At 45.6% G+C, this 25,182-nt stretch overlaps 1 protein-coding gene across 1 annotated transcript in view; it reads left to right on the top strand.

Moving 5' to 3' along the window:
• Window positions 1-24,849, top strand: part of MRPL20 (mitochondrial ribosomal protein L20) — a 146,513-nt gene extending 121,664 nt beyond the window's left edge. Inside the window, exons 3-4 of the mRNA XM_069610121.1 lie at window positions 17,163-17,240; window positions 23,877-24,849. Coding sequence (XP_069466222.1) covers window positions 17,163-17,240; window positions 23,877-24,050 — 252 coding nt within the window. The 3' untranslated portion in view covers window positions 24,051-24,849. The remainder of the gene's footprint in view (window positions 1-17,162; window positions 17,241-23,876) is intronic.
• The last annotated feature ends 333 nt before the right edge of the window (window positions 24,850-25,182 follow it).

The raw sequence follows: 25,182 nt of genomic DNA, 5'->3' as shown, positions 1-25,182 counted from the left end.
GACGGATTTGATGAAACCACATTTCTCCCTGGCCACAGAAGATGTACATTCGTATTGACATCTGTTCAACTTTCCAGGCTTCACTAATGGCGGGGAATAAGAATTCCCTTTTGATATTTGAAGTACTGGGTTTTAGCAAGGAACTCCACTCCCACAAATTGACAGAAGCTGGAAATCCTACCGAAAGTAGACCCACTGAAAAGTAAAGCTGCTGAACATAGTAGCTTTCCAGCTGGCACTTTGCCCAGCATCGGTTGAGCGGCCCATGAAAATATACTATGGGCATCGACACAGCTGGCTTGAATTTTCAGGTTAGTGCCTTGTAATACACTAGATACATTCACCAATGGCTGCCCGCATATGTTCCCCCTAAATGTATGGACTCATTTCAGCAGCTGTCAAATACAATCAATTTTTGGAACCTTTTATCAGCAATCGTCTGGCATGAATGTGGTTTGTGAAGTCCAGATCTTTAGTGAGTTCCACAGTTAGTTCTGCTGAAGCTTCAGTCTGTTATTTCAGGTTGTGATATTTGCACGCGAATTGGAGAAACCGATATAATCAAATGTTTCTTTGGTGGAACATTTTTGACGGGTGTACGAGATTGAAAGTAGAGTCCAGGCTGTCTTGAGGGACGGGAGGTATAAATCTATTCCGCATCTGCAGCCTGCACTTTACCGACGATATGTACGACCGATCCGAGTACACTAAGAAGCGGCGACCCTGAATTCAGCGTAAATTGCTTCCACATGCAATTCCAACCAAATGTATGCACACGCTGCCTCCTGTGGGTCCTGCGTGATGAGTTAGCTGTGTTTTTTGTTGTGTTGGACGATGGGCTGCATAAATAAGTACTATCAATGATCTCTCCATCAAAATCTGGTAGGGTACTGAAATGGTAGCTTTCGGTGTATATTTACTTCAAAATTGTCTTACTAAGGTTTCCATTGATCCAAGCTAGTAAAATACTATGCTATACTAGATTTCACTACATTACATCGGTCCCCGCTTTCTTGAGCATCTTAACAAATCCAACAATTATGACCATTATAAAACAATGCCATTGTGCCCTTTAAAAGCCGCATTGTGTTTTCGTAATCGGTTGTTTGATATGTTCCTTTTTTGGTGTAGAGCACAGTGATGGATGCACAGACCCTCACAAGTGCCAGCCCTGTTCTCACGGAAGCCAGCCATGCCTTGTTATTACAATCCTGTGGTATGATTTCTGAAAGAATGTGCTCTGTGAAGAGCGTGCGACAGTGAGTAGTCATAAGCCAAGTGCCCATTCATCTCCACTAAACTTCCCATGCCCTCCCAACCACCGTCCCAGACAGTCCAGAGCCCCACATCTCCAACCCCCTCTCCCCCTAACCCTCCAGTTTCTTTAATGGGGGATATCCATCCTACTCTCCAGCGCACTGATCACTCACAGACCCCCCAACACAGCCCTAATCTTGTGTGGCAATATATTTTCCCAAAGAACAAACAAACGTCCACTTATCTTATGAGGACCCAAGCGGGCAAGGTGGCAAATCAAATATTTGGGGTCGTGACCTAGGTGAAGTTTGTGGTATCAAAGAGAATCCAAAAGGGTAAAGGGTAGAGTGCCAATATATTGGCTCATGCAACCAGAATAGACCTATTCATGCTAGATGTTATGTGTGCCATTATTTCTGCATCATCAGATCCTGTTTGTTTTAGTTAGAAAGATGTGTGCTCCCTTGCCCTGACCTCCACACCGCAGAGATGAGCCCAGCGGACCCACGTGTGCCAAGAGCAACGAAGAGACGGCGGCCAATTATAAGCTTGTTTCCCATATAATATCAACTCTTCAGTAGGCCCCTCACTGATGCAGTGCTAGAATGTCCTATTCATACGTTGATACTGGAGGGGGGTGAGGGTGGATGGGCATGAGGCAAGCGCAAAAAGCCTGGAACACGGCTGAAGGGAGATCCACATATGTGGATTGCAAAGGCGGGATCTTGCAGAGGGGAGTCTGGAGAAAATCCCCTCCACTGGGGATTTATTTGCAAATGGCTCCAACGACACAGGCAGGTATTACTCGTTGAACGCGGAATCCAAGCCTCCCATAAAGCCACCATCTAAATGAACGGTAGGCCACTAGCCTGTACCACCTGTGGAAGAGAAACCTACATACTGTAAGTGTTCCAGCCTTACTTGAAAATGCATCCTGAATTGTATGACCTAGTTGCCCTTACAAACGTCACTTTATTGATAAATTAACTTGGGCTTTGGAGTCGAGACACATTGCAAGAGTGAACACCCATTCAATCCATAACGGTTTGAGCCACAGAGAAACATTCTTTCTTAGTTGAAAGTGAAACACACGTAAGCGATGAACACTGCACTTTGCAAAAAAGATGGAGAAATATATCCAATTTGAAAACTAAATTCATTTGTCGGTGATGGATCAAATTGACGACAATGTAGGGTACAAACATGAAATATTATTCGTCTCAGTGGTCAAAATGACATCAGACCTAGAGTACACGTACGTGTTACTTGAATTGCGAGGGGACGTTCGTGCATAAGCACCATCATAATCCTCAACACGGACCTTGTCAGGCAGGCTGCCTTGAAGTCATGCAGCTCGGTAACGCATAGCGGAGGTGTGCTATCTTCTGATATGTAGGCCAAGCATCCAGAGTTTTCTTTGCAGCAGCAGTTCTCCACCTCGACCTCGGTTGGCATGACCTTGCAGCGATTGCAGGTACACCAGGTGGAAACGTCTTCCATGCGACGAGGCTCAGGCTCATGCTCCGGTGAGTCATCTTAACCATCGTTCGATTCCCCTTTGTTTCCGCACCTTTCTCTTTCATTTACTTCCTTCTCGGAATACTCAGGCTCGTATTGGTAGGGCCGTATTGCTGTCATTATACGACACATTTTCAAATAAAACACAAGTTTAAAATTGAAATCAATAGTAATACTAGTCCAGGTATCTGTTGGCATTAGGGTTTGTGCTAAGAAAGTAGCTGAACACTGCAGAAACGAGTCACAGGCAAACAAGAAAAAGACAGTGAAACGAATGAAAAAGCAACTCTGATGTTGTCTGATGAGAAGGGGTCTGTTTATACTTATTGAGTAAAGAGGCGTCCGGCCATTTCCATGGAGACACGTCGGTAGCTTGCGCACAGAGGACATTGACATGAGACGTGCGTTGGCTTTGTGAAAAGCGGCATAAGCGTCGAATGATATCAGCTTCAGGGGCGGAGAATGTGATTTAGTGCTGCACGGGCACTTGAATTTAGGGCGATCGATCCATGGATAAGATTAGTACAAGATGGCTGCGCCTGACTCCTTTTTTTTCTGCATGTGTAAAAGTGAGGAAAACCAAGGTAAGATAAATAGGAACGTTTTTTATGATTGATCACTGTATGCTGAAAAGCACATGCCGAACGATCGGGACAATAATATTTTTACTGCACTATCCCTTCAACTCATGGATAGTTTCTCATGGATTTCACATAAAGGCATATCAGGAACAAAAGCGTTATGAGTGTTTGGGTTAAAGGTGAGGGCCTGGCTAGAATGACGATAGGCCATGAAGAATTCTGGTATCAGAGGTCTTCCTCGTGGAAGGGGGCAGAGGGGGTGTCCTGTGACCCATCCAATGAAGTCATAACATCTCTACAGTATTCGTCTCCTCCCATGTGATCCTACCTCATAAAGCCGCCCCCAGGGTTAGGTAGCAGCTGCCGTGCCCTGTCCACATGGCAGGAGGTCACCGCCGGGGAATCCGTGATGACTTCATTTGATTCATCACAGCCCACCCCAATTGTTGAACTGTGGAGAAGACTTATAACATCTTAAAGTTTTGAGTTTGAGCTAGAAGAGAACTTCTGTGTTTAAATGAAATCTGTTTTACCTAAAATATGTGTTTGTGGATCCCACTCCACTATATGACAAAGGAGACAGGAATTATCTTTGATTTTCTATCAGTTGGCCCCACAAGATTTTACAAAGGCTGTCTGTTTTGGCAGCATACCTTAGTCAGGACAGAGTTTCTTGCATGAGGGGTGAGAAATGTGAGGCGGACAACTTTGTGAAGATTTTTCAAAAGATGCCATTTTATTAACTCAAAAGGTTGGATAAGCGCCTAACTATCCCTACCCTGGCAAGGATTTCCCTGCCTAAAATAAAATAAAGGAAATTCTCTAACAAAAGGTTTCCGTCCCTCACTTATACATACAATAATTTTAAAAGGTAAGGAATGGCAGTTTGCATATAACTGATATAACACTTATGTTCGCAGCCTGATAACTGTCTCTCCTTATAATCTGGGTGAATTTCCCTTCCCCCGATTTGAGCAGGGTTCTTTTGAACAGTGCCCAAAGGATAAGCAAATCCTGTCTTGCAGCAAAGTTCCAATTTAGGATTTTTGGTTCCAACTTGACAATAAATGTTCCAACTTGAATTCCAACAGTAGTTCAAAATTGTTCAAACTTGTGACAAGAGCTCAAAACAACTTTTCCATAGTTCATTAACATCAACAAAAATGTCTTGTCAGGATGATTTCTTAACAGCTCACAAGAACATCTCAATGGTTCTGCCGCTGCTTCTTCAAGACTTTCAACACCAGCACAGTACCTCAACCACTTCTACCAAGCCCACTACTACAATGTTCTCTACCCTGGTGTACTCTCCTGCCAGGACAGAATGAGACTACAAACTAGGAGTACGTCTGTGTACGTCTGTGGTACAGGTTAGCTTCAAACAGGTTAGCAATGTCTTTTGCTCTACAACATCAAATGTAAGTATTTATTTCGGGAGAAACAAGAAACACACTTGTGCTCGTTGTTACACACTGGTGATTGCCAAACGCAATGCAGGTTATGCCCCACTCCTATCAGAAGGGAAGTCTGCCTGCCAGTCTTGTTTCACCACTGCTACATTCACCAACGACTTACAATAATTCTATCTCACTCTTATACTTCTTTGGCTTTTGCCATGTGTTTAAGCTAGTTCCTCTTATGGCGTCTTTTACATATGTGCAAGATGTTTTGCACTCTCTTGGCTTTGGCAATATTGTTTCTTTAACTCTCGCCTTGGTATTATTCTTTTTGCTTGGGAATTTCTTTTTTTTGTCTTTGCTTCTCGAGTTATTGCCCTCTCTTGGTGCTGGTCTTTGGTTTGACCCACGCAGACAGAGTCCCACCCTTCTGGTCTGATTGTTCGCTTTTTATTATGCCAATTGCTTTGCTTTGAGTCAGCTTGGTTTATAAATGGTTAATCGGATAATCAATCAGCTTTATGTCAGTTCAGTATTCAAAACAAGGATTCTTTTCCCACTTCGCTTTAATTATACTCACTTTGTGCTTAAGGCACCCAGACTGGGCCAGTGGGCAGTTACGGGGCACTCTGGGGTCACAATCTACAAGTGAACTCACCAGCATCCGCTTGCCTCGCCTCCAGGTCTTTTGTTTCCCTGCGTGGCTCTGCAACCGCTTCTTCTTGGTGGTTCGCGCCTGTCCATAAAGGATCTCTCCTTGCTTTTACAGCTCTCGGGTGCTCGCCTGCCACCCCACCGGAGCTTTTCTGACAAGTGGAAAGAAGTTCAAATTGTGTGCTTCTAACTGCGCAACCTCTGCAATTAGTCCCCAGGGGAAAATTTGTTGCGCCAACGCTTGCCACTGCGCAACCTCTGCAATTAAGGTCTTGAGTAGCGGAGACCCTTTCCGAGGCCTTCATTTGTTCGGTACACGTCTCTGCTCTCCTGCAACCTGTGCTTCTGTTGCCACGTAACTAATCCACCTTCTGCGACAACTCTTCTCTCCCATGGCCTGCACTAGAGGGGGCCTTTTATACCTCTGTTTCCCTCGGGTGCGGGTCATTACCACTAATAGGATGCAACTTGAAAGTCTTGTCCCTCTGCAGCACACTTCCTCGTCCCAGTACTTTGGGCATTGTGGGATTTGGAGTGCACAATGTCAAAATTAGTTTTTCTCATGGAACTATCACTACCAGGTTCCTTTCTTTCCTTATGTTCTTTAAGCGTATTACAAGGATTACATTGAGAAGTTGGCTTTATAGATGAATAAGGGTTTTGTAGTGTAAATTGTTAACATTTAAAGACGTCTCTTTTTTCCATGGGAAGTTATAGGAGCTTTCAGCCCCATTAATGTTGGTGATCTTAAAGGGAGTTTTCTTACTGCAAATGCATAACTGGTTATGATGGTTCAGACCACATTCAGATAGTCGGCCTTGGAAATGAACTATTCTCTCTGACAGCAAGCCATTACATTTTCTGTTATCAATGATCTTTCCTTCCTTGGGGAAGACCAATACCACGTCTCATCCACCAGAGTCTGTGTTTCCCTGTGGTCATTCTATTCCCATGTGATCCTCCCGGCTAATACCACCCCGAGGGTCAGGATCAGGAAGCGTCTCTTTCCCTGGCCACTTTGGAGGAGACTTTAGGTAGGGTCTTTGTGAGGACTCTGCAGGATTAATCACACTTAAAACTTTTCAGGTACAGTGAGCAGTTAACCCTTCAGTTGACCGATACGGTGAGAAAGCTCTACTGTGGGCCCAGCATTTTCTGCTAACCAATGAAGTTTATTGCAGAAACTGCACAAAAGGGAAGGGAGCCGACTAGCATCTGTTCAGAATACTCTCATACACTTCTTTGGTCACCTCAACACCATACTCTTAGACTCAAGGCTTAGACAAAGGAGGGCACGAAAGTGGTGAAGGGTTCAGTTAAGCACACACGCAGCACTCTTAATACGTTGGGCAGAATGTATAAAAATAGTTAGTTATCAAGACCTTAGAATAGACTTGTGTATATGAAAAACTACAGGTAATTAACACACTAAAATATTCGCTACTATATTATATACACATTCACTTTCGTATACTCTAATACAGGTATAAATGGAAAGTCTGTTAACAGACCCTCTCCCAATCCAACCACCTTACAGCTAGGACTTTATGCAAAAAGAACCCTATATATATTGGGGCTAAAACAGGTTTGTTTAGTCCCCCCCTATACTCTTCGCCCAGGGATCAGTGAAGGAGTTGCTGAAACCTCTGGACCATCTGTATTCCTGCCTTGGTTCCGTTGAAGGAAGTCGAGGTGTCTCTGGTACAGAGGTCACTTCAGGTGTCGTGTTTTTGGGTCTGGCTACTTTGCAGTTTGAGGCTTTGTTGGACTGGTTTTGGACACTCGAGACCCACTGAACACTGGACAGCCACTCTGACTTCAGAGGAACCCCCAGAGCGTGATGCAGGTAGCGATCAGCTATGGCCACTTGAAGAAAATTACAGAACACAACCCTCATGGTGAAAACAAACTAGTCCTGCAGTGGGTCTCTTGTTCCATAAAATGGGCATCTGCAGAGACGTTGCAGCAAAGTAGTCCAGGAGAAACGTCTGGCTAGCCCACAGGATGGTTTTTGACTGTTACGAGCACTTCTGGTGGCTGGATCTTCTAACCGAGGTCTGAACGGGTTGTTCCCACTGGACCAGGGGTTGAAGCACCGATGATGGTCTTCAGGAGATCTGCAGAGAGACAGGGCTTTGCCAGGCAAGTGAAGAAAGGGTTGCTGGCGATGTTTTAACTAAGAGTTCCTGGTCGTCAGTGGGGTGCTTTCCTTCGTAGGGGCCTTGGCTCCAATGATGATTTGTGGAATGTATGCAGGAGCCCTCCCTCTTATCCGAAATCCAGGTTGGAGTTGCCCCCAGCCCACCAATGGCAAGGATTTGCACCATTGAAACTTGCCCCGGCCCTATCCAGTCATGTACAGCCTCTGGCCACTGCATCTGCCCACCAGAAGACGCACTCTGGCACGAATGGGGACTGGGTCCAGACAGCCCACCCCCCTACAGTCCACACACTCAGGCCGCCACTTTGCCCGTGAAAGATGATGATTCCCCAGGAAAGGTTCAGTGAGAGGCAGTGGGCACTCAAACGTTAGGGCTACTGCACCTAGGAATTCTTGTACACATTAAGAAAGTGCTGCAATTGTCAGGCTTGGAGTGTGGTGCTGCCCAATGTCACACAGCGAAGAACATATCAGGTTTTACACTGACATAATAGAACAGCCCTTTTACATGAATTTATATAATCCCTAATTGGTATTCAGATTTCCCAACAGCCTTGTAAGGTAAAAACAAAATGGGTTTATATTTTTGTCTTAATTATGATTTAATGTTCACTCACGAGCAACTAACAGCCAACACGTGTTTCAACTAAATCAGGTCTTTTTCAAGGCTGATCTGCATTATTTTAACGAGCAAATGATAACCAATCTTTTATCAGTTGGCGTCATGCACATTCATGTGATGCATTTGTAATTTAGACAGTTAACACCAATCTAGACTTTTCAACACAGGTAAAGAGAAGGAAAAGAAGGGAGGCAAAATGCAAACAACGTGAATCCAATTAGATTTGCAAATACTATGGAACAATTCAGTTTTGTAAGAACACTTAAAGAAGACCAATCAGCTTATTAAACTGTTGTGAAAGACAGACAAATCCTCGTGGCACTGCCCTTTTAGAGTATATGGTTATCTAATAGGCAATAAGGGATAAAATGCTGAAGGCTACCTTCTTGCTTCCTTCCTCCTCTCCCGAACAAGCTAATGCAAGCCAAAGACAACACAGCAGGAAAGATTTATATTTTCTTATAACTGTCCCCACTTGTCATATCTGCTATGTATTTGAACTCTGAAATATTTTTCTGAAGTGCACGTTTTTTTGTTAGCCTCTCATCTGCCCAACTCATATCGGTTGGGATGCACTGGATTCCTCCTTGTTTACCAGTGTATGGAGAACTCCCCATTTATTTTTTTATTTTGTTTTTTTGTAGCATTGACTGTTCAATGGGAGAACAAGCCAATTGAAGTGAAGTGCTGCAGCAATACTTGGTGTTACATTTTCCTTTCAGTAAAGTGACTTTTTGTTACATTTTAAATGTGTCCAGAAGAGGCTAGTGACAATGAGCCAATTTGTACCCTTTTTCCTCCAAGTGGACTACCATGCAATTCTGGTTTAATGATCATGCCTGTCAAGTACCATATACTCAAAATGGCTGTGCCTTGTTGTTTGAAGCCCACTTCTTGACAGCCCATGTGACCCTCTTCCTTGGACTGCTGGGACATACGTTTGAACTCGTGCTCCATTGTCCTCACCTCCCTGAATTTGGAAGAATCTGATCCTGGCCTCCATCCTCCTGGGACTTGACGGCGTTGCTGCATGGCCAAAGGCTAGCCTATAGACTCACATTTCTGCAGGCATTGTCTGCTCTGCTGGTACCTTGCCATCCTGCTTTGTTGCTGTCGTTCTTCTGAGGATGGACCTACATGGAACTGAAGTCCAAGTATCTTGCTGCTGAGGGACTGCTGATATTGTTGAGGACTCAACAATGTATACTCCCATCTACTGCTCCAAGGCCGTCTTTGTGCATGAGGAGGTATGACATAAAGACGTCTTTATCTCATCCAGGGATCTCTGCCAGAGGCTGACACAACTTCCTAAGGCAGACTCAAACCTGTGAGACTTCTGCTGCTGAATGGCGAGTACTGTTGTCCTAAGCAATTCCTTATTGTGGGGTATTTCGTCTGTCAATCAGTGTCCAGTTGGCAAGATTGACTATATCTAACAAAGAGCCTGTGTCCCCATTCAATAACATTGGGCCTGAAGCTCCCTTTAAAAGTAGCTACCTTATCTAGTGCAAGGCAATTAATCCTGGAACAGGAGCCTTTCCTACTGTCCCTTATGATATAAGGACTGGTAGTCTACATTTTCCATCACAGGAAGCCGTACTTCAAAAGGCATACTGCAATTTTTTGCCCTATTTTGTCAAACTGTCCAAACATTTCAACCCTATTGGCTCCTCTGGTTAAGCAAGGCAGACTATTGGAACCACCCTGTAGTAATCCTAAGGCAGAGGTAGTTACCCTTGAAATTGGATTCCAATTTCTAGCATAGGACTTGGACTTCTATGCTTAAGACCTATCATTTGTAATTAACATCTTTTCCATGCTTTAGGACTGTAGAAGTGTTTTACCACAGAGATGTATTAACACCTAAAGTGGTGTGTAGCCCACTTAGCCTATTGGTGTCTATATTGGTTTGCTTAATTTCTAGGGTTTTGACTTCAATGCATGGGTGCTGTTAATAAATGGTATGTTTTCAATATACAGTTTTGTAGACAAGAAAATAGTTGCCAATCTCTCTTGCTGTCAATTGTTCATCGCATCTGACTGCTCAGCCCTGTTACCAAGTAAGGTATTGGGTTGACCTTTAGTGTGATTAACCATTTGCAGGTCTACTGGATTGGCTTCCCAGAACCACAGACAAGTGCTATTCCTGAAAACCTTATCGCAATATTCTATTTGAACAAGAAATTAGGTGTTTGTTGCCATTCGCTTTGCAACCTAGTGATGGAGATTTGAGACTGCGACTTCACCTACTGACCCTTCTGCTTATTTAAAAGCGAAAGCAATTCAACAGCGGATGCATTGAGCAGACTCCTCATGCTCTACAATAGTGGACACTAAAATCTCAATATTTGCCCATTTGTGTCAGCTACAATTAGAGCCGACTTGCAATGAGTGCATCTGCTGTGCAATTGACTGGAGCAGGCTGTTCTTGTGGATTGGTCCACAAGACTCCTTCTACTCTCGTGGAAAGTTCATGTAACTCCCAAAATTGCGAAATCTGTCACCAGCGAGGCACAGAGGGATTGATTTTTCCTGGGCACATGACCATGCTTACTGAGGCTCTGCAACAAAACCAGAATCGCCAGCTTACTGCCCCAGACGTAATGTTGTGACATTGGCTGCCTCTTTGCTGACTCGGGCAAGCTCCCTGCAAGTCTACACAAAGCCCTGATCTCCTTCCTGCCTCTATTAGCCCTTTGCAGGCCAAATGCTGAGAGGAATGGTTTTTCCAGTAACGTGACATTGTGTAATCCCAACCACAGGCTTCCCACGGCTGGGATTCCTTAGCAAAGAGATTGTCTAGCTAAGGGGATTTCCTCTTTGGCCCTGAATGATCATCAGGCCTTCACACCCCTCCGCTCCCACACCCCCGTCCACTCCTCCATGCCTAGCTCTCACCCCTTTTCGTCTAAGTCCAGCACGTGTTTCATTATCATTGTCCCTCCAACGATTACTGCAAATGATATCCCTAATCCCTCAAGCAATGTTATCGAACTTGTATTACTTTGTGGTCTCTACTACATTGTCTTGCACGCTACTCTTCACCCTTCTAGACACTATTTCCTCCTCCGGATCACCACATCTTGGTCACATTCGGAGTAGTGTAGCACTAGATTGCTTTATTCCTGCTGTGCCTCATATGTCAATTTCCCTGCTTCCTCTACGCCCACTACAACTCGCCACCAATCTTTTCTCCTTCATAACTATCTACCTCACTCCTCTTTTCCACTCTCATTTTACATACACCTTTCATTCCCCTTTCTACTTCCACGCTCTCCCTTCTTTTCTCCCACACGTTCCAAACTACTTATCTCTACCTCCATAACCTTCTACTGCATCAGTGCATTTCGCCCCCACGCAAAAGGCTACCTGGCCATCTTACTTCCTCTTAAGCAATCGGTCCTCTTTGTCTACGCTCTACAATTCCTTGCCACGCCCCATCCTCTCCACCTGTTCTTAAACTGGTTTTGGAATGCCCAGCCTATTGGTAACAAAAGCCTCCTTCACGGGCCATTTTGATGCCTACAGCCTCCGTTTTTCCCTTGACTCCCTCACTTGCAGTCATGGTCCTCACAAAGATCTGGATACCCCTTACAACTCTGCTACCACTGCTGCATTCACACATGACTATGCTACATTTCTGCACCCCTTACTCCCACAAATGCCGCATCTTCCAAATGCGGCAAGACTCTTTCACCATCACCCACCTCTCTGTCACTCTCCCCAGCGTCAGTCCCCCATTGCTAAACAAGTATTCAAACCGGACTCCCTGTCCTGCTACCTGGCTGAATTCAGGTACTTATTGCTATTACCCCTCCCTAGTAGTACTTTATTGAACAGATGTTTCTCCGCTCTAACCTAGCTCTCTGCTCCCCGTTAGCAATATCCCTTGCACACCATCACCCTTCCAACCCTCGGCCCTCATCCTTGGATCATCTCTCAGAGCAGAGTACTCCATATGAACAAGCAACACCACCTTTGTATGGACTGTCGACCTCAACTTGCCTCCAATAATCTGTGCCTGTCCACCACCAGGGCCCTCGAAATTGCCAAATCATATTGCTCCCCAGATTAGACCTCACCGCCATTTACTTTCCTCCACACTCCGATTCATGCTTAGCCCTCCTTGCATCTTCTCCTACTCCCTCTCTGCCAATGATTCAGCACATTGCTTCTCCCCTAAAATAACATTTGTGACACCCTCACTACCCTTCTTCCCCACCTCCTACTCCTCTTCCTCCCCCTTCCATCTGCATTTCCCTCTCCTGTCTCCTACCCCAGATGAAAAGTGCACATCTTCCAACCCCCCCCCCCCTTTGCTGCAGCCTCCCTTTGACCCTTCACCTGCTCCTTCCACCACCTGCCTTCACCTTCTTTCTCTCTTGGAATCTTTCCAGTCTGCAACCATCCTACCCATCCTTAAGAAATTCTCAGCTCAGATCATTGTCTATCTTGGAATAGCAGAACAGGAAAACCTCTAACCCTCTTCCTCTCCCTTTCACAACCCCTTACATCCCTCAAGGGTCTGTCCTTGTTACCTTACTGTTCGCCCTCTTCACCTCCTTCCTTGGTCGATTTGATCTCCTCCTTGGGTTCTTCTAGCACCTGTTTGCTGATGACAAACCAATCATCTTTTCCGGACTCCTTTGCTGAATCCTTTGCTCACGTTACTTATACTTTCTCCAAGACCGCAGTTGTCTACATTCCTGCCTCCAATTGCACCCTCCTTCCCTCGCCATCTCCTCCGCGCTCACTCACAAACCTTGCTGTAGATGCTCAAACTTGGGGAACCTCTTTGATGGTAAGCTGGAACCCCACCCCACTTTGTCACTTCTATCTTGAGGGCAGCCAGGATTAGCCTGCATTGCATCAGAAAAATGTGTACCTTCTAACTTTCAGTGCTACTAAACCCCTCCTAATGTCCTTGTCTCGAGTGCCTTGAATACTGTGCCAGCCTCCTTCTCGCCATTTGATAAAATATTCACCATTGCTACCCATATTCTGTACAATCGTCTCCCACCTCGCGCCACTGCTTTCCTTCCGGTTAGCTTTTCATGAAGCACCAGTCCCTCCTGAAACGCCTTCTCCTTATATTGAAATCTCTGCATGTTCTCTTAGCCCCTTGCCTAGCTAACACAATTTCCCTTTACCTTTACTCTCGTCCTCATACCCTCTGTAGTACTCGCCTTAATCGCTGTGTCCCCCACCAACCCTGTGCCTCCTTTCCTTCCACTAACCTGCACTTCTTGCTAGAGGTGGGGGAGCTGGAGATTTCATGGGTAGGGCCGAGCCTGAGGGTCAGGCCTTGCTCTAGGAGCCCACCACGGGCCAAGCCCGGGAAATGGCTGCACAAAACGCTTCCTGCAAATCGTGGTCAAGTTTAATATTTTTGTAGGAACACAATGAAACGGACCTCTTGATTTACATATAATTAACACATGGACCCCCTCTCAGCTAATCTGCGACACTGCTGTAGTGCCGGCCCCAGGTCTGCCCGTGCAGATTTGTGCGCCCCCACTGCAAATGCAGAACACAGCCAGGGCTCAGTACTGTTGTTCGGCTGAACCATCAGCCGAACAACAGAACTGAGCCTCCTGCTGGTCTTTAAACTGGGGTTAAGCACTATTCCAGGTTTGATTCTTTAAAGGGTGCTGGGCTAGACCTTGCCCCCTCCTAATTGTCATGTAAAGTTAATTACATGACATTGAGCTGCTGGAGGCAAGAAGACCTTCTGTGGCCGCACCCCCTAAGCCAGCGCTGCTCTGCATGCTTGCAGTCAGGCAGGATTACAGACTGCTTGCGAGTGCGTCTTTTTTTTTTTTCTTTTGCATTTTGATTTTTTAATGTAAGCAGTGGGCGAGCAACCGATGGTGCTTGTGGCCGGCCCCTGCTTTGGGCAGGCACTGGCCCAAGAGGGGGAGGTCAGGCCAGAGCCCTAAGTCGGGTTTGGGCCGGCTTGAGCCACGCCGGGCTTGCCCAGCTCTACTACTTGCCCCTCCAAGAACACCATTCAACCCCTCTTAAAAACACTGGCACCGTTAGCTCCTTAAAAACGGCCCTAGGACTACACCTTTTCAACTTAATGGATCACCCTCCCTTTAAACTCTCGCCCCGTGCTCCATTCCATCCTGTGAGTGTATGCAGTCCTTCCCCTTGGACCACTCTACTATGTCTCTCTTAATCTCAGTTGAAACATCCTATACTTCAATAAACTGAATAACTAGATAAAAGAATCCACCCATTCTACGTTTGCCATAAACTTGCCAAAAGAGCTTGGTACAAGCAATTCGTTTTGGGGATGTCAATAGAAAATGTACCAATCGAGGGGTGTAGCAAAATAAAAGTACGCTCAAAGGCAAAGCAAGAATAAATGGCTTTGGTTCTGCTACTGAGCTCTAGACAAAAGGAAGCATCCACTGAGTGTAACCTGTGTTTGAGTAATTGAATTACCAGGACAAGAGTGAACACTGGTGCGTACATGTATGTTTGAGAAGGGGCTACAGCGGGGCACCGGATCCTTCAGAGTTTGTACTGACCATCTAGAGGGTGTGGGGCACAAGTTTCATTCCATATCAATGTAAACTATAAATTGTTACCAGTGGTGCTTATGCTTGCATCTGGTACATCAAGGCACCCCATGAAAACCTTTTGAATAAAACCAGGCAAAGCAAATATTGTGTATAATGATGAAATGACTTTAACCCTGAGGCAGAAAATAAACAATCCAAGTGTATGTACTTAAACATTTTTATTGTATTGGCAGAATGTATTAGTAACCACCTTAAAGATGGGATCATAGACTTAAACCTTCTAAAAGAATCAAACACCCAAAGGGTAAATGGGTAAAACTGCTCAGTACAAGCGTCTACCACCTAAAACCCGAAGTATGTGAAAATGTCAAGGACAAGTTTACTCCTTAGCCAAATGGATTAGGGGAAAGCTGAACAGTCTTATAGGGGTGAAAACATAATCCCACACTGCCAAACACATTGGGGTGTCCATAATTGGCATGCTTTCCACTTAAATCGAGACTGCCTGTCTGTTGACGGACCACCCATCTAACCTGCCCTCTGAAATGAAAGCAGTGCCGGGATACGGAACACAATGTGAAATGAACAGCTTCCAGTGTTACTGCTCGTGTCTCCTTCAAGAGGGCACAGCACTAGCTTGGCACCACCTGTGCTCCTCAGATCACCAAATACCACTGACCCCAGTCTGTCGGAAAGCTTTATGAATTAATAAAGCTTGATCTGCTTACAGGCTAAGGTCTGTATGCCTTTCCTCACTGCCTCTTCAACCCATGGTTGAAATCCCTTGTTTCACAACGCCGGGCTGGGGGATGGCATTCTCTTAATAATCCTGTTTGTAACCAACCACTTTCGTGTGTGTGTGTACGTCATTATTAGTCTCATTAAAAACCAGTGTGACGGGTACAGTACCTTTATGAGTTGGAATACATGCAAGCACTTTTATTTATTTTGTCCTGGTTCCAATTTAACTTTTCACAAATGAAACCAATGCATACAATTTATAATGCACATTCTTCTCTTGAATACATATGATATTGTAAGAGAAACATTGTACAGGCAATTTCTGATAAAGTCCAACTGATGTGCTTTACATTTGCAGCATCTTTCTCCCTCGAAGCACTTGTCACTTTTGTTTTATACTTACCTGTTAGGCAAGATCCATGTCTTATTAGGCTTTTACAGAGATTATTGATTGCTGTACATAGTACTCATCTGCAATAGCTACAGTTGGTGCATAAACGTGAGACCATAGCACCAGACCAAATCTACTTACTGTTGGGTTGTATGTTTAATCAAGGGTTCTTCATTCCGCTGTTTTTGAATGGGTCAGGGGAGATGAACTCACGAAAGCGATTTTATTCTAAATCAGGATCTTTTCTCCTATGGGGCTTACTTCTCACTCTTTCCATATGAGAGCCTCCTGCCGCCTCAGAATTCTCTTCTCTTGCTGAACGGGTTTAAAGTGAGTGCAAAAGCAAATGTCATAATGGTAGTCTTTTCAGGACCACTTAATTCTCTGCAAACTTTTTTCCCTGTGTCTCCCTGCCGTCACTGTTTGTAAGCGAAGGAATCCAGATCTCTTGTTTTCTTGGTTGTGGGGTCATGTGGTAATGCTGTTGCCCCAAGTCTTTATCTCTGCAAAGTGCTGTCCGTCCACTAGATTTTAAACTTCCTTTGCCACATGGCCCAAACATCTCAAAAGAAGAGATATCGGCACTTGGCTTCTAGCGTTTAGAGGGCTGAGTTTGGCCCGCAGCTAGGGTTTGTCATCATAGTCCCCCTGAGGCTGCTTCTTTGGACCCTGTCACCCCCAGCCCCCCGGTCCAAGGTTCTTGATTCTGTGGGACCCTAGCCAACTAACTGTCCTTCTTGCTGTCCTGGCATCTTTGTATCTAAAGGGTCTTTTCCTAAGCCTTGCCCTATAGTTTAGGGAACTCCTACTGGATCTCAACGCCACTCCATGTATCCATTCCTCCTCCCACCTTAGTCTCCCACCCTATAAGAGTGGGACATATGCTTTCCCCCGAAGTACCCCGTTTCAGGTCTTGACCAGACTTTTCCTCTCCAGCCCCCCTTTTTACTACATGCCCTTTGTCTTCGTATCTCTGCCTCCTCTCTTGCATCTCTTCGTCCCCCTCCTCTGCTCCTATCTTAATCCACCCTGCTCCTCCTCTATGCTCCTCTCTTTACCCCATTCTCTTCTGCCGCCACTCCTTTCCTCACCCTAACTTCTCCCCATCTGCCGCTACTCTCCCCCTTCTCACCCTTGGCAGCTCCTCTTCACTCCTATCTTCACCCCCCTTTGATGCTCCTCTTGTCCTATGCCCCTCTGTTCAGCATCCCCTCCAAATAAATTCACAAACTCCCACACACTTCATGGGGGTAATTGTTCCTGCATACGTCTTTCCTACAGTTTTTAATGATGATTTTTTTTTTCTTTAGCTTTGGATCTCTAGAATTGCAGGCGCAACACGCGAACACGGCCTCAAGTATCCCATTCTCATTTGCAATTTGACTAAGGTGAGTATGCCTCTACTAAAAAAAAATGAAACCATCCTGTAACTGCATCACTGACAGTGTTATAAACATTCAAACAAATATTATTTTTAGTCCACTAGATAACCTAATGTTCGAAGACACATTGTAGCTTCTCTCCTAACGGGGGGAGGTTGGTCTGATTGTATTGGCATCAGAATTTGCATACAGCTTTCATTGTAGAACCATCTTATGTGCAAATGTTCTGTTCATAACTAGTGGCTCAGTCTAGCAGTCATTGGTGCCCTGGCGGGGGGTGCCCACCAATCGGGTGGCTAGGAATGTGGGCTTAAACCGCAGGCTGGCTCCCCCCTCCCTGCCACCATCAAGCCTCCCCCCCTTTTTTGTACATTTTTTTTTAACATCCCCCACACCACCTACTTGCCTTATTGAGGCGGCAGGTGCTGCAACCGCATCCGCTCCTTCCCTTGCCTCCCGCAGGCTGCCATTGAAAGGGAAGAGGGGCCCCGCCTTCACTTTCCATGGCGGCCAGCTTTGTAAAGGATTTTCCCTCATTCAATGGGACGCTGGCGGAGTCCTCGTTAATGGCCCTATCTTTGCTCTGGCTGTTACCCCGTTCCAGCCCTTGGAATGGGGTCTTAAAGCCACAAGAGATTCCAGTTTGCAATTATGTCACATCTGTGATTATGTTAAAAATTGTTGGTTGAATGTTATTAAAATATTCTTCTAAACATCTTGCAAATGATGAATGTATCTTGCCCTTTTAGTTTTTTCTTTGGTAAGAAAGAATTGCCAAAATATTGGGTGTCTGAGTACATTGATAGCAATATGAAATGAGATTTTATGGTGTCAGTTTTATTAAGCCTCTTGTTTGTTTTAAAATCTACCTGTGGCCTACCTTTTCTTCATAGGCTGTGAGAGAGGCTTCTGCAACTGATTCATATTGTGAAGCTGTGTGCCTGTAGCGCAAGTCTGCGTAGGTTGAACTTTGAGGTGGTTGGAGAAATGAAGGGCTCGAACGGTTGCCGTCTGGGAGGGCTATTCGTTTCGCATGCATCTGCGGCTTTGCTGGTGTGCCTACTCTGCATGGAGTGTAGATTATGAGCATTTTAGTGCAGGGAGCAGTCAGTTACGCTACAACTTCCTCCTTTCCTACCCCTATTATAAAACCTGCAATTCAAAACTCCCACTTCGTTTCTCTTCCGCCTCCTTCCAACAAACCAAACCAACGACCTAACCATACCTCCTGTAAAACCTATCCACCTCTCCTCTCTTCCACGGAGACTTAACTTCTCTACTCTTCCTTACCTCATCAACTGAACATTGCACTCTGGAATGCTCAGTTTGTATGCAACACAACTTCCTTTATCACCGACTACTTTCACTCCAGCTCGCCTACCCTAGACCTTCATGCTATCACTGAAACTTGGATTTCTCCATCCGACACTGCGACTCCGGCAGCCCTACACCACTCCAAACTATCCTTTATTCACTCTCCTCGACTGACTGGCAGAGGTGGCAGCATCAGACACGTACTCTCTTCCCGCCTCAATGCCTCACAGATCTTCAATGCTTCGTCCTCTCCTACCTCTTTTGAATTCACCATCTCTACCTCTGCCTCACCCGGTTCACATCATCTCCATCTATCGCCCTCCTGGTCCTGCCGGACCAATTTTTGATGATCTTGGGCAACTCCTTCATTCTCTTTCCACTAAACGCCACAGCATTCTTTTAAATGGCTTTAACCTTCCCCCTCCAACCACTTCTCAGAAATCTGAACGTCAGTCTTTTCTTACTGACCACACTCTCCACTCTATCCATATCCTACCTACACAGGGGGGTAACTCTTTGGATCTCTTATTCATCTCCACCTCTCTCAGCCACTAATACTATTGTCACACCACTCCTATCTGATCATTCCATTGTTTCAAACATCATCTGACCTTTCCTCACCACTTGCTTCACCTATTACTAAAAGGAAATGTAAACCTTCTGCCATTCCCCCCCCTTTCTCGCCGATCTAAAATTCTCTCTCCTCCTTCACACCCAATACCTCTTTTACCAACACTGCCTTCTCCAGCTCCCGATCCCTACTATGACTCATTCTCCTTTCACGCCCCACTGCTTCGCTTCACCCACCTAAGTCTCAGCATCCTCAACCATAGGTCAGCCGATTCATACATTCTCTCTGCACAGACATGCAACGGTTGCTGTACAAACAGAGGCGTACCCACTCACATGAACCTGCAACCTTACCTCTCGGGCCTGAATTCTCTCAAGTCCACTCTTGATGGAGCGAAAAGGTAATTCTACCTAACCCTCATTGACTCACTCCGACCATCCTCGCCGGCCACAGGGCACCCTTAACTCACTCCAAAATATTTGACTATCAACTCCACTCTCAGTTAATCACCTAGCTGAATACTTTGCTGCAAACATTGCCAAAATTAGAGACTTTCTCATGACCTTCCTCACACTCACTCTGTCATTTTACACTCCACCTACTCTACCATCAACCTCTATCTACCACTTCACACTAATATTGACAAACTGCTATCTCTATTGATGAAGGCTAACCCTTCTTGTGCCCCATCAGACACTCTTGGTCCTCGGCTAGTCAAGACTATTGCTCCTATAGAGGCCTCTCACCTCACTGATCTATTCAATCTGTCCTTCAACTCTGCTGGCTTTCCCCGTTTTCAAACGAGCCATCATGATCCCTCTCCTAAAAAAGCATGGAGCTGACCCGAACTTTCTGGGTAACTTTCGCCCCGTGTCTGTCTTTCCACACTATAAAGTGCTCAAAAGGGTTGTGTTCAACTGTCTTAACAATTTCTTAGACATCCACATATTTCAAGACCCTCTACAAGCAGGTTTCCGCTCCCATCACTCCACGTAAACTGCTCTCATGAATGTGTCCAACTTCGTTGCCTCTACTAAGCACTCAAACCTATCCTAATTCTCCTTGACCTGTCTGCTGCCTTTGACAATGTCGATCACTCTGATCTCAATACTCTCTTCTTGGGATTCATGATCCAGCCATTGCCTGGATTGAATACTACCTTGCACCTCGTCAATTGTGTCTCCTGGGGTGGGGGTGGACAACACCTCTCAACTCACTCCTCTAACTGTTGATGTTCCACAAGGCTCTGTCTCGGGTCCACTCCTCTTTACACTCTACACATCTGCTCTTGGGGCACTAATCTCCACTTTTGGGTTCTCGTACAAACTTCGGGGAGGACAACACCCAAAGCTTCTGTTTTCTTGAACTGTCCTCTGGTCTCTCTTATCAAAATTTCCAACTGTCTCTGCCATTAAACATTGGATGGCTTTTCACTCTCTGATGTTTACCAATACCCAAACAGAGAGGTACTCTTCCCACCCCTAACCCCCTGCCAAAATCTCTCTCATCTCTTCCTATCCAGTTCCGCCTGGCACTCTCCCCTACTACTCTTCAGCTAGAAACCTTGGCGTCATCTATGACCCTTCTCACACCTTCTGTACTTTCATCTCCAAACTGGCACAGCAGCTCACCTCAACCTCCTTTATATTAGGAAAATCGGGCAGCTCCTTCCTTTCAACACCACCAAGCATCTCTAAACCACTCTTGTCTTCTCTAAATTGGATTACTGTGCCAGCATCCTCTTTGGTCTCCCCAACTATGCTTTCTGTCCTCTCAACAAGATCATTAACTTCGCTACCAGGACTCTTTGAACTCCCTCACTTCACACCTACTTCCTTGTACCGTCACAAGGCTGGATGGCTGATGGTGCAAAACAGGGCCAGATTAAAATGTCTTATCCTGGTTGGCGGGCGCTGTTGCGCGCAACTAAGATGGCTGCCTGATCGGAGTGCTCCGATCCCACGAACATCCTATATACAAATAAATCCTTTTTGGAGCCACGGAGAGAAGAAACTACTACAACGTCCGTTTCCCGTACTCCTACTGCACATTGTGTGCAATTCCTGCTCGAAACCGCGAAGGTGTGGGGGAGTTCGCAGCCTGCTTCGAACTAACGGCTTCTCCAGTTGACCGCGGCCCGCCCCAGGGCTCCGGAAGAATCCTACGCCAGACTGAGGTGCCGTCATCAGCACAAGGCCGCGAGGGGGAGCAGCGCTGAACACTGCGGTGCAGCCCCGCGACACGGGCCTGGGATCCGACCATGTGGGCAGACATCAGGACCTAGTGTGGACACGTAGTGGTCTGTGGCTCCGGCCCGCCTCCCGGGTAACGACTGGGTCGGCGCACCATCTTTTCACACAGGGCCCCGGCCGACTCATGCACTGGGCCTTTCGCCGAGCGAACCCTCGCCCGACGTTGCGAATGCAGGTGTGAGAGGTAGAGCCGTGCGGACCCAGAGACAACGGCTGTGTCACAGAGTAAAGTTTTATAAAATCCTTTCAAAACTGGCTGCCACCCGGGGACAGTGCTAATCCTGTGCGGACGGCTGGCCTGACCCGCGTCATCGACCTTTGCTCTGCACAGGTGAGCCATGGGCCGCAACGAGAAAAAAGACCGAATCTGAAGATGGCTACCAGAGGAGGGGCTTAGGTAGAGGGCAGTCATTGGCTGGAGGCAGTATGACCAAGAGACCAGCCTGACGGGGAATATTAATGAGTATGTGAATTCATGCCAGACCCATGCTGGAGAACAACAGTTACAGGTAGTAACTTGTTCCTTGAGCCACTTCCTTTTCCAGCTGCTCCTTTGTCTCGGTGCGTTTTTTACGGTATGCTGCTGCCTGGGCTGCGGATTCTCCTTGAAGTAGTTAGTTATCATTTTAGTTATGGAGTCTTGTACTGCCATATCGTGTAGCATTGGTTCATAAAGAGCCCATCGCGGGGGTCCGGGTTGAAAAACTGGCCGGTCAGCAGGATTGGGCTATTGTCGAAAAAGACCTTTGTGCCATCTCTACATCCTCGGTGAACGTTGGCAGTTGTGGAGTCGCCAATATCAAATCTATTCGCGACGAGGAGCGGTGAAAGTGTGGAAAAAAATAAGTCTGCCGTCTCTGGGTGGAGGACCCTCCATGTGACCCCTAGGGATTTAAATAGGTGGCAGAAGCCCAATGCAATTTTGAAGTCTCTAGGAGCCGGGGCGCCAAATTTGTCTATCGAGGGGTTTGGGACCCCATTAAAGTCGCTCCCTATGACTACTTGGTCTTCGATAAAGGGGAGTAGTGTTGATTCCAGATCAATAAAGCTGTCTTCTTGGCCCTCATTTGGGGCGTAGATGGCAATTGGTGTGTGTAGTTGATCGTAGAGGTCACCCTTTATTGCAATGTATCTGCCATCTGGGCTCCGTAAGATCTCCTTTTCCTTGAAGGGTGTTCCTCTCGGTAGCAAGATCGCTGTGCCTCCATTTTCGCTGTTACCAGGAGCCATGTATTGAGTCGGGAACGCCTGACTTCGCAGCCGTGGGCAGTCCTCTGCCAGCAAGCGTCTCCTGGAGGTTTTGTAGGTGCTTGCGTGGATTTGTTTTTACGGGAGAGTTCAATCCTTTAACATTCAATGAAACGTAGCGTAGCTTTGTGTGGCGGAGGGGCATCACGTTGTTCACCACCCCAGCCCCCACCTGACCAGTGAAGGTGAACTGTTGAAGGGGGGGGGTGTCTTCAGGTGCCAGGCTGTGGATACAGTCTGCTGAAACCTGGTTTTCTTCATAACCAAACCAGGGCCAAACGTGGCCTGCCTACCTAAGGGGCCCAAAGAGGACCCAACAACCAAAGTCAAAAACCAAAGTTTAACCAAAAAAGGCCCAGTGTGCCAGCGGCCAGAGTGTATGTCCATTCACTCGGCTGGGGCATATTGTGGGACGCCCAGGCACTGAGTGTGTTCTGGCACGGGGAACAGGTTGCTTCATGTTAGTTTTGAGTAGGAGGAGGCTTCCCCCCCCCCCCGTGGGGACTTTCAACCATCGATTTCACTGTGATTTCAGGGTTGAGCTTTGTATTTTATCCGGTGACTGGTTTGTCAGGGCTTCGTCCGGAGTCGATGGTTCCCCTCCCATATGTATTGTCCTCTTTGACTATTCCATTTACTCCCATTCACAACCTGGTTAGAATGTCTCTCAAACTCGCACCATTGTAAGAAGCTCACTGCTTCCTGTCAAATCGGATTTTTTCTCTATTGTACGTTCTTTTGTGATCAAAAGAGCATTGTTCCTCCTGTATATAAATAAATTAACATTTGTTGTGAACCATGTTTTCAAATAGCGCTTCTCTCATTTCCACTTTCCTGGGCTCTCGTGAATTCCAGAGTGATATTAATCCTGATGTATTTGTGTAGTGTGGTATACATGAGAGGTGACCAGAAAATGCATGGATTGACTGATCTGTAGCAAGAATACACGATTGATATGCCATTCATAAACTGCAATAATATCTGGAAATGTCATGTACCACGCACATGTTGTGCTGCAGCAGTCAACTAAAAGAAAAAAGTTTAATAAAAAAATAAAAACACTGAGGAAGGAAAACCTCAATATTAATTTGACCTTTGGGGGGGGTGCATTTATCAGGACGTTTGTTAGAGGATCAGTCATATCTTTTCTTCAGCAAAACAATTTCATCAAAGCAAAATAACTGTAATTGCCATTATGTTACCATAGAATATGTGCATTATTTGCTTATTCTTTAATCAACACCTTTCTCTTTGTAGTGTCAGGTAGCTTTGAACCGGAAGGTGATCTCCGAGTTGGCGATATATGAACCAAAGACTTTTAAATCCTTGGCAACCTTGGCACAGAGGAGGCGAGAGGAAGGCTTCCTCGCTGCCCTGGGAGATGGAAAGGAGCCTGAAGGAATATTTTCCAGAGTCGTGAACTATCACTAACGTGGTCTTGGCAGCCTCCTCGAACAGTATCTAGTGTTATAAGTTCACGTCATGGCATGCGGAAAAAAGTTCTACACAGTAATGAGAGCCTTCAAACCCCTACCGAAAGAAGAAAATACACTTCCCTAGGTGACCATAAGTTTGGAGAAAGCATGGATCTTCCAATCTCTATGGCTACGATTATGGACTGGTGTTAATACTGATTTTTTTTTTTTTTAATATAAGCAAAGTACTTCCATTCTGTATAATCGGGCTCTCTCGTTCCTTTTTCTCGCGCTTTCTCATTTACTTAGTATTTTCCTTTTTTCTTGGCTTTCTTTTCCTATGTTCTTTTTTCCTGGTTCTCTTTTTCTTTTCTTTTTTTCTTGGCTTTCTTTTGCATCCGATTTTCCTCCAGAAGTGTTACCAAAATAACTTTCTTTCAATTAAAGTTCATATTAGCATGTCTCGCAGTTCGAATGGCGTTCCTGAAGAGATGGAATCATTTAGCAATGTGAACTCTGGTGATGTTGTAAGCCATCAAATTAATAGCATGCCAACCTCGTCAGGAAAAAAACCTTTCAAAGTTTGGAAATCCAAAATACACTATGAAGAGCTCCATGATGACCTCAGCAGAAAAGATTCTTTTTAAAACTGCGTCCAGAAAACATACATACCTTTTGATAGTAGTACAAGTTTGTCAAAGATGAAAGGGGCCAAAGTGTCACTAATTGTAAGATGGATGCACTTGTAACATATGCATTTTATTTAAGGGATTTATTTAGCATCTCTTGTTTTTATAAATTAATAATGGACACAAGTTACAGTTTTTTTTTATTTTGTGGCATTGTTTTTGAATGTTTCCTCTAATGTGAATGGTTGAAAACCTAACCATAAGGGTGTAGAACACCTTGATTTGGCCATGTTTTTACATAGCAGGATCAGCCTGGCTAGAACGACTGGACCAAGGGATACGATAATAAAAGTGTAGCTTTCACAATTCTTCTTTCAGCGGAGCTAGAACTGAGTTCAAACTCCAGAAAATCGGTCCTAAAATGGCTGACGCTGTGAATTAGTAATAGACGGTCTCCCTTGAGCATGATCTTGACTAGTCAGTTAGCTGACAGAGGAGGCTTCCAGACAGTATCTGTGC

The sequence above is a fragment of the Ambystoma mexicanum genome, chromosome 8 (assembly GCF_040938575.1).
Source record: "Ambystoma mexicanum isolate Mex_15411 chromosome 8, UKY_AmexF1_1, whole genome shotgun sequence".
Lineage (NCBI taxonomy): Eukaryota > Metazoa > Chordata > Amphibia > Caudata > Ambystomatidae > Ambystoma > Ambystoma mexicanum.
The sequence above is the reverse complement of the archived record's forward strand: the minus strand, read 5'-3'. Positions and strand labels throughout refer to the sequence as shown.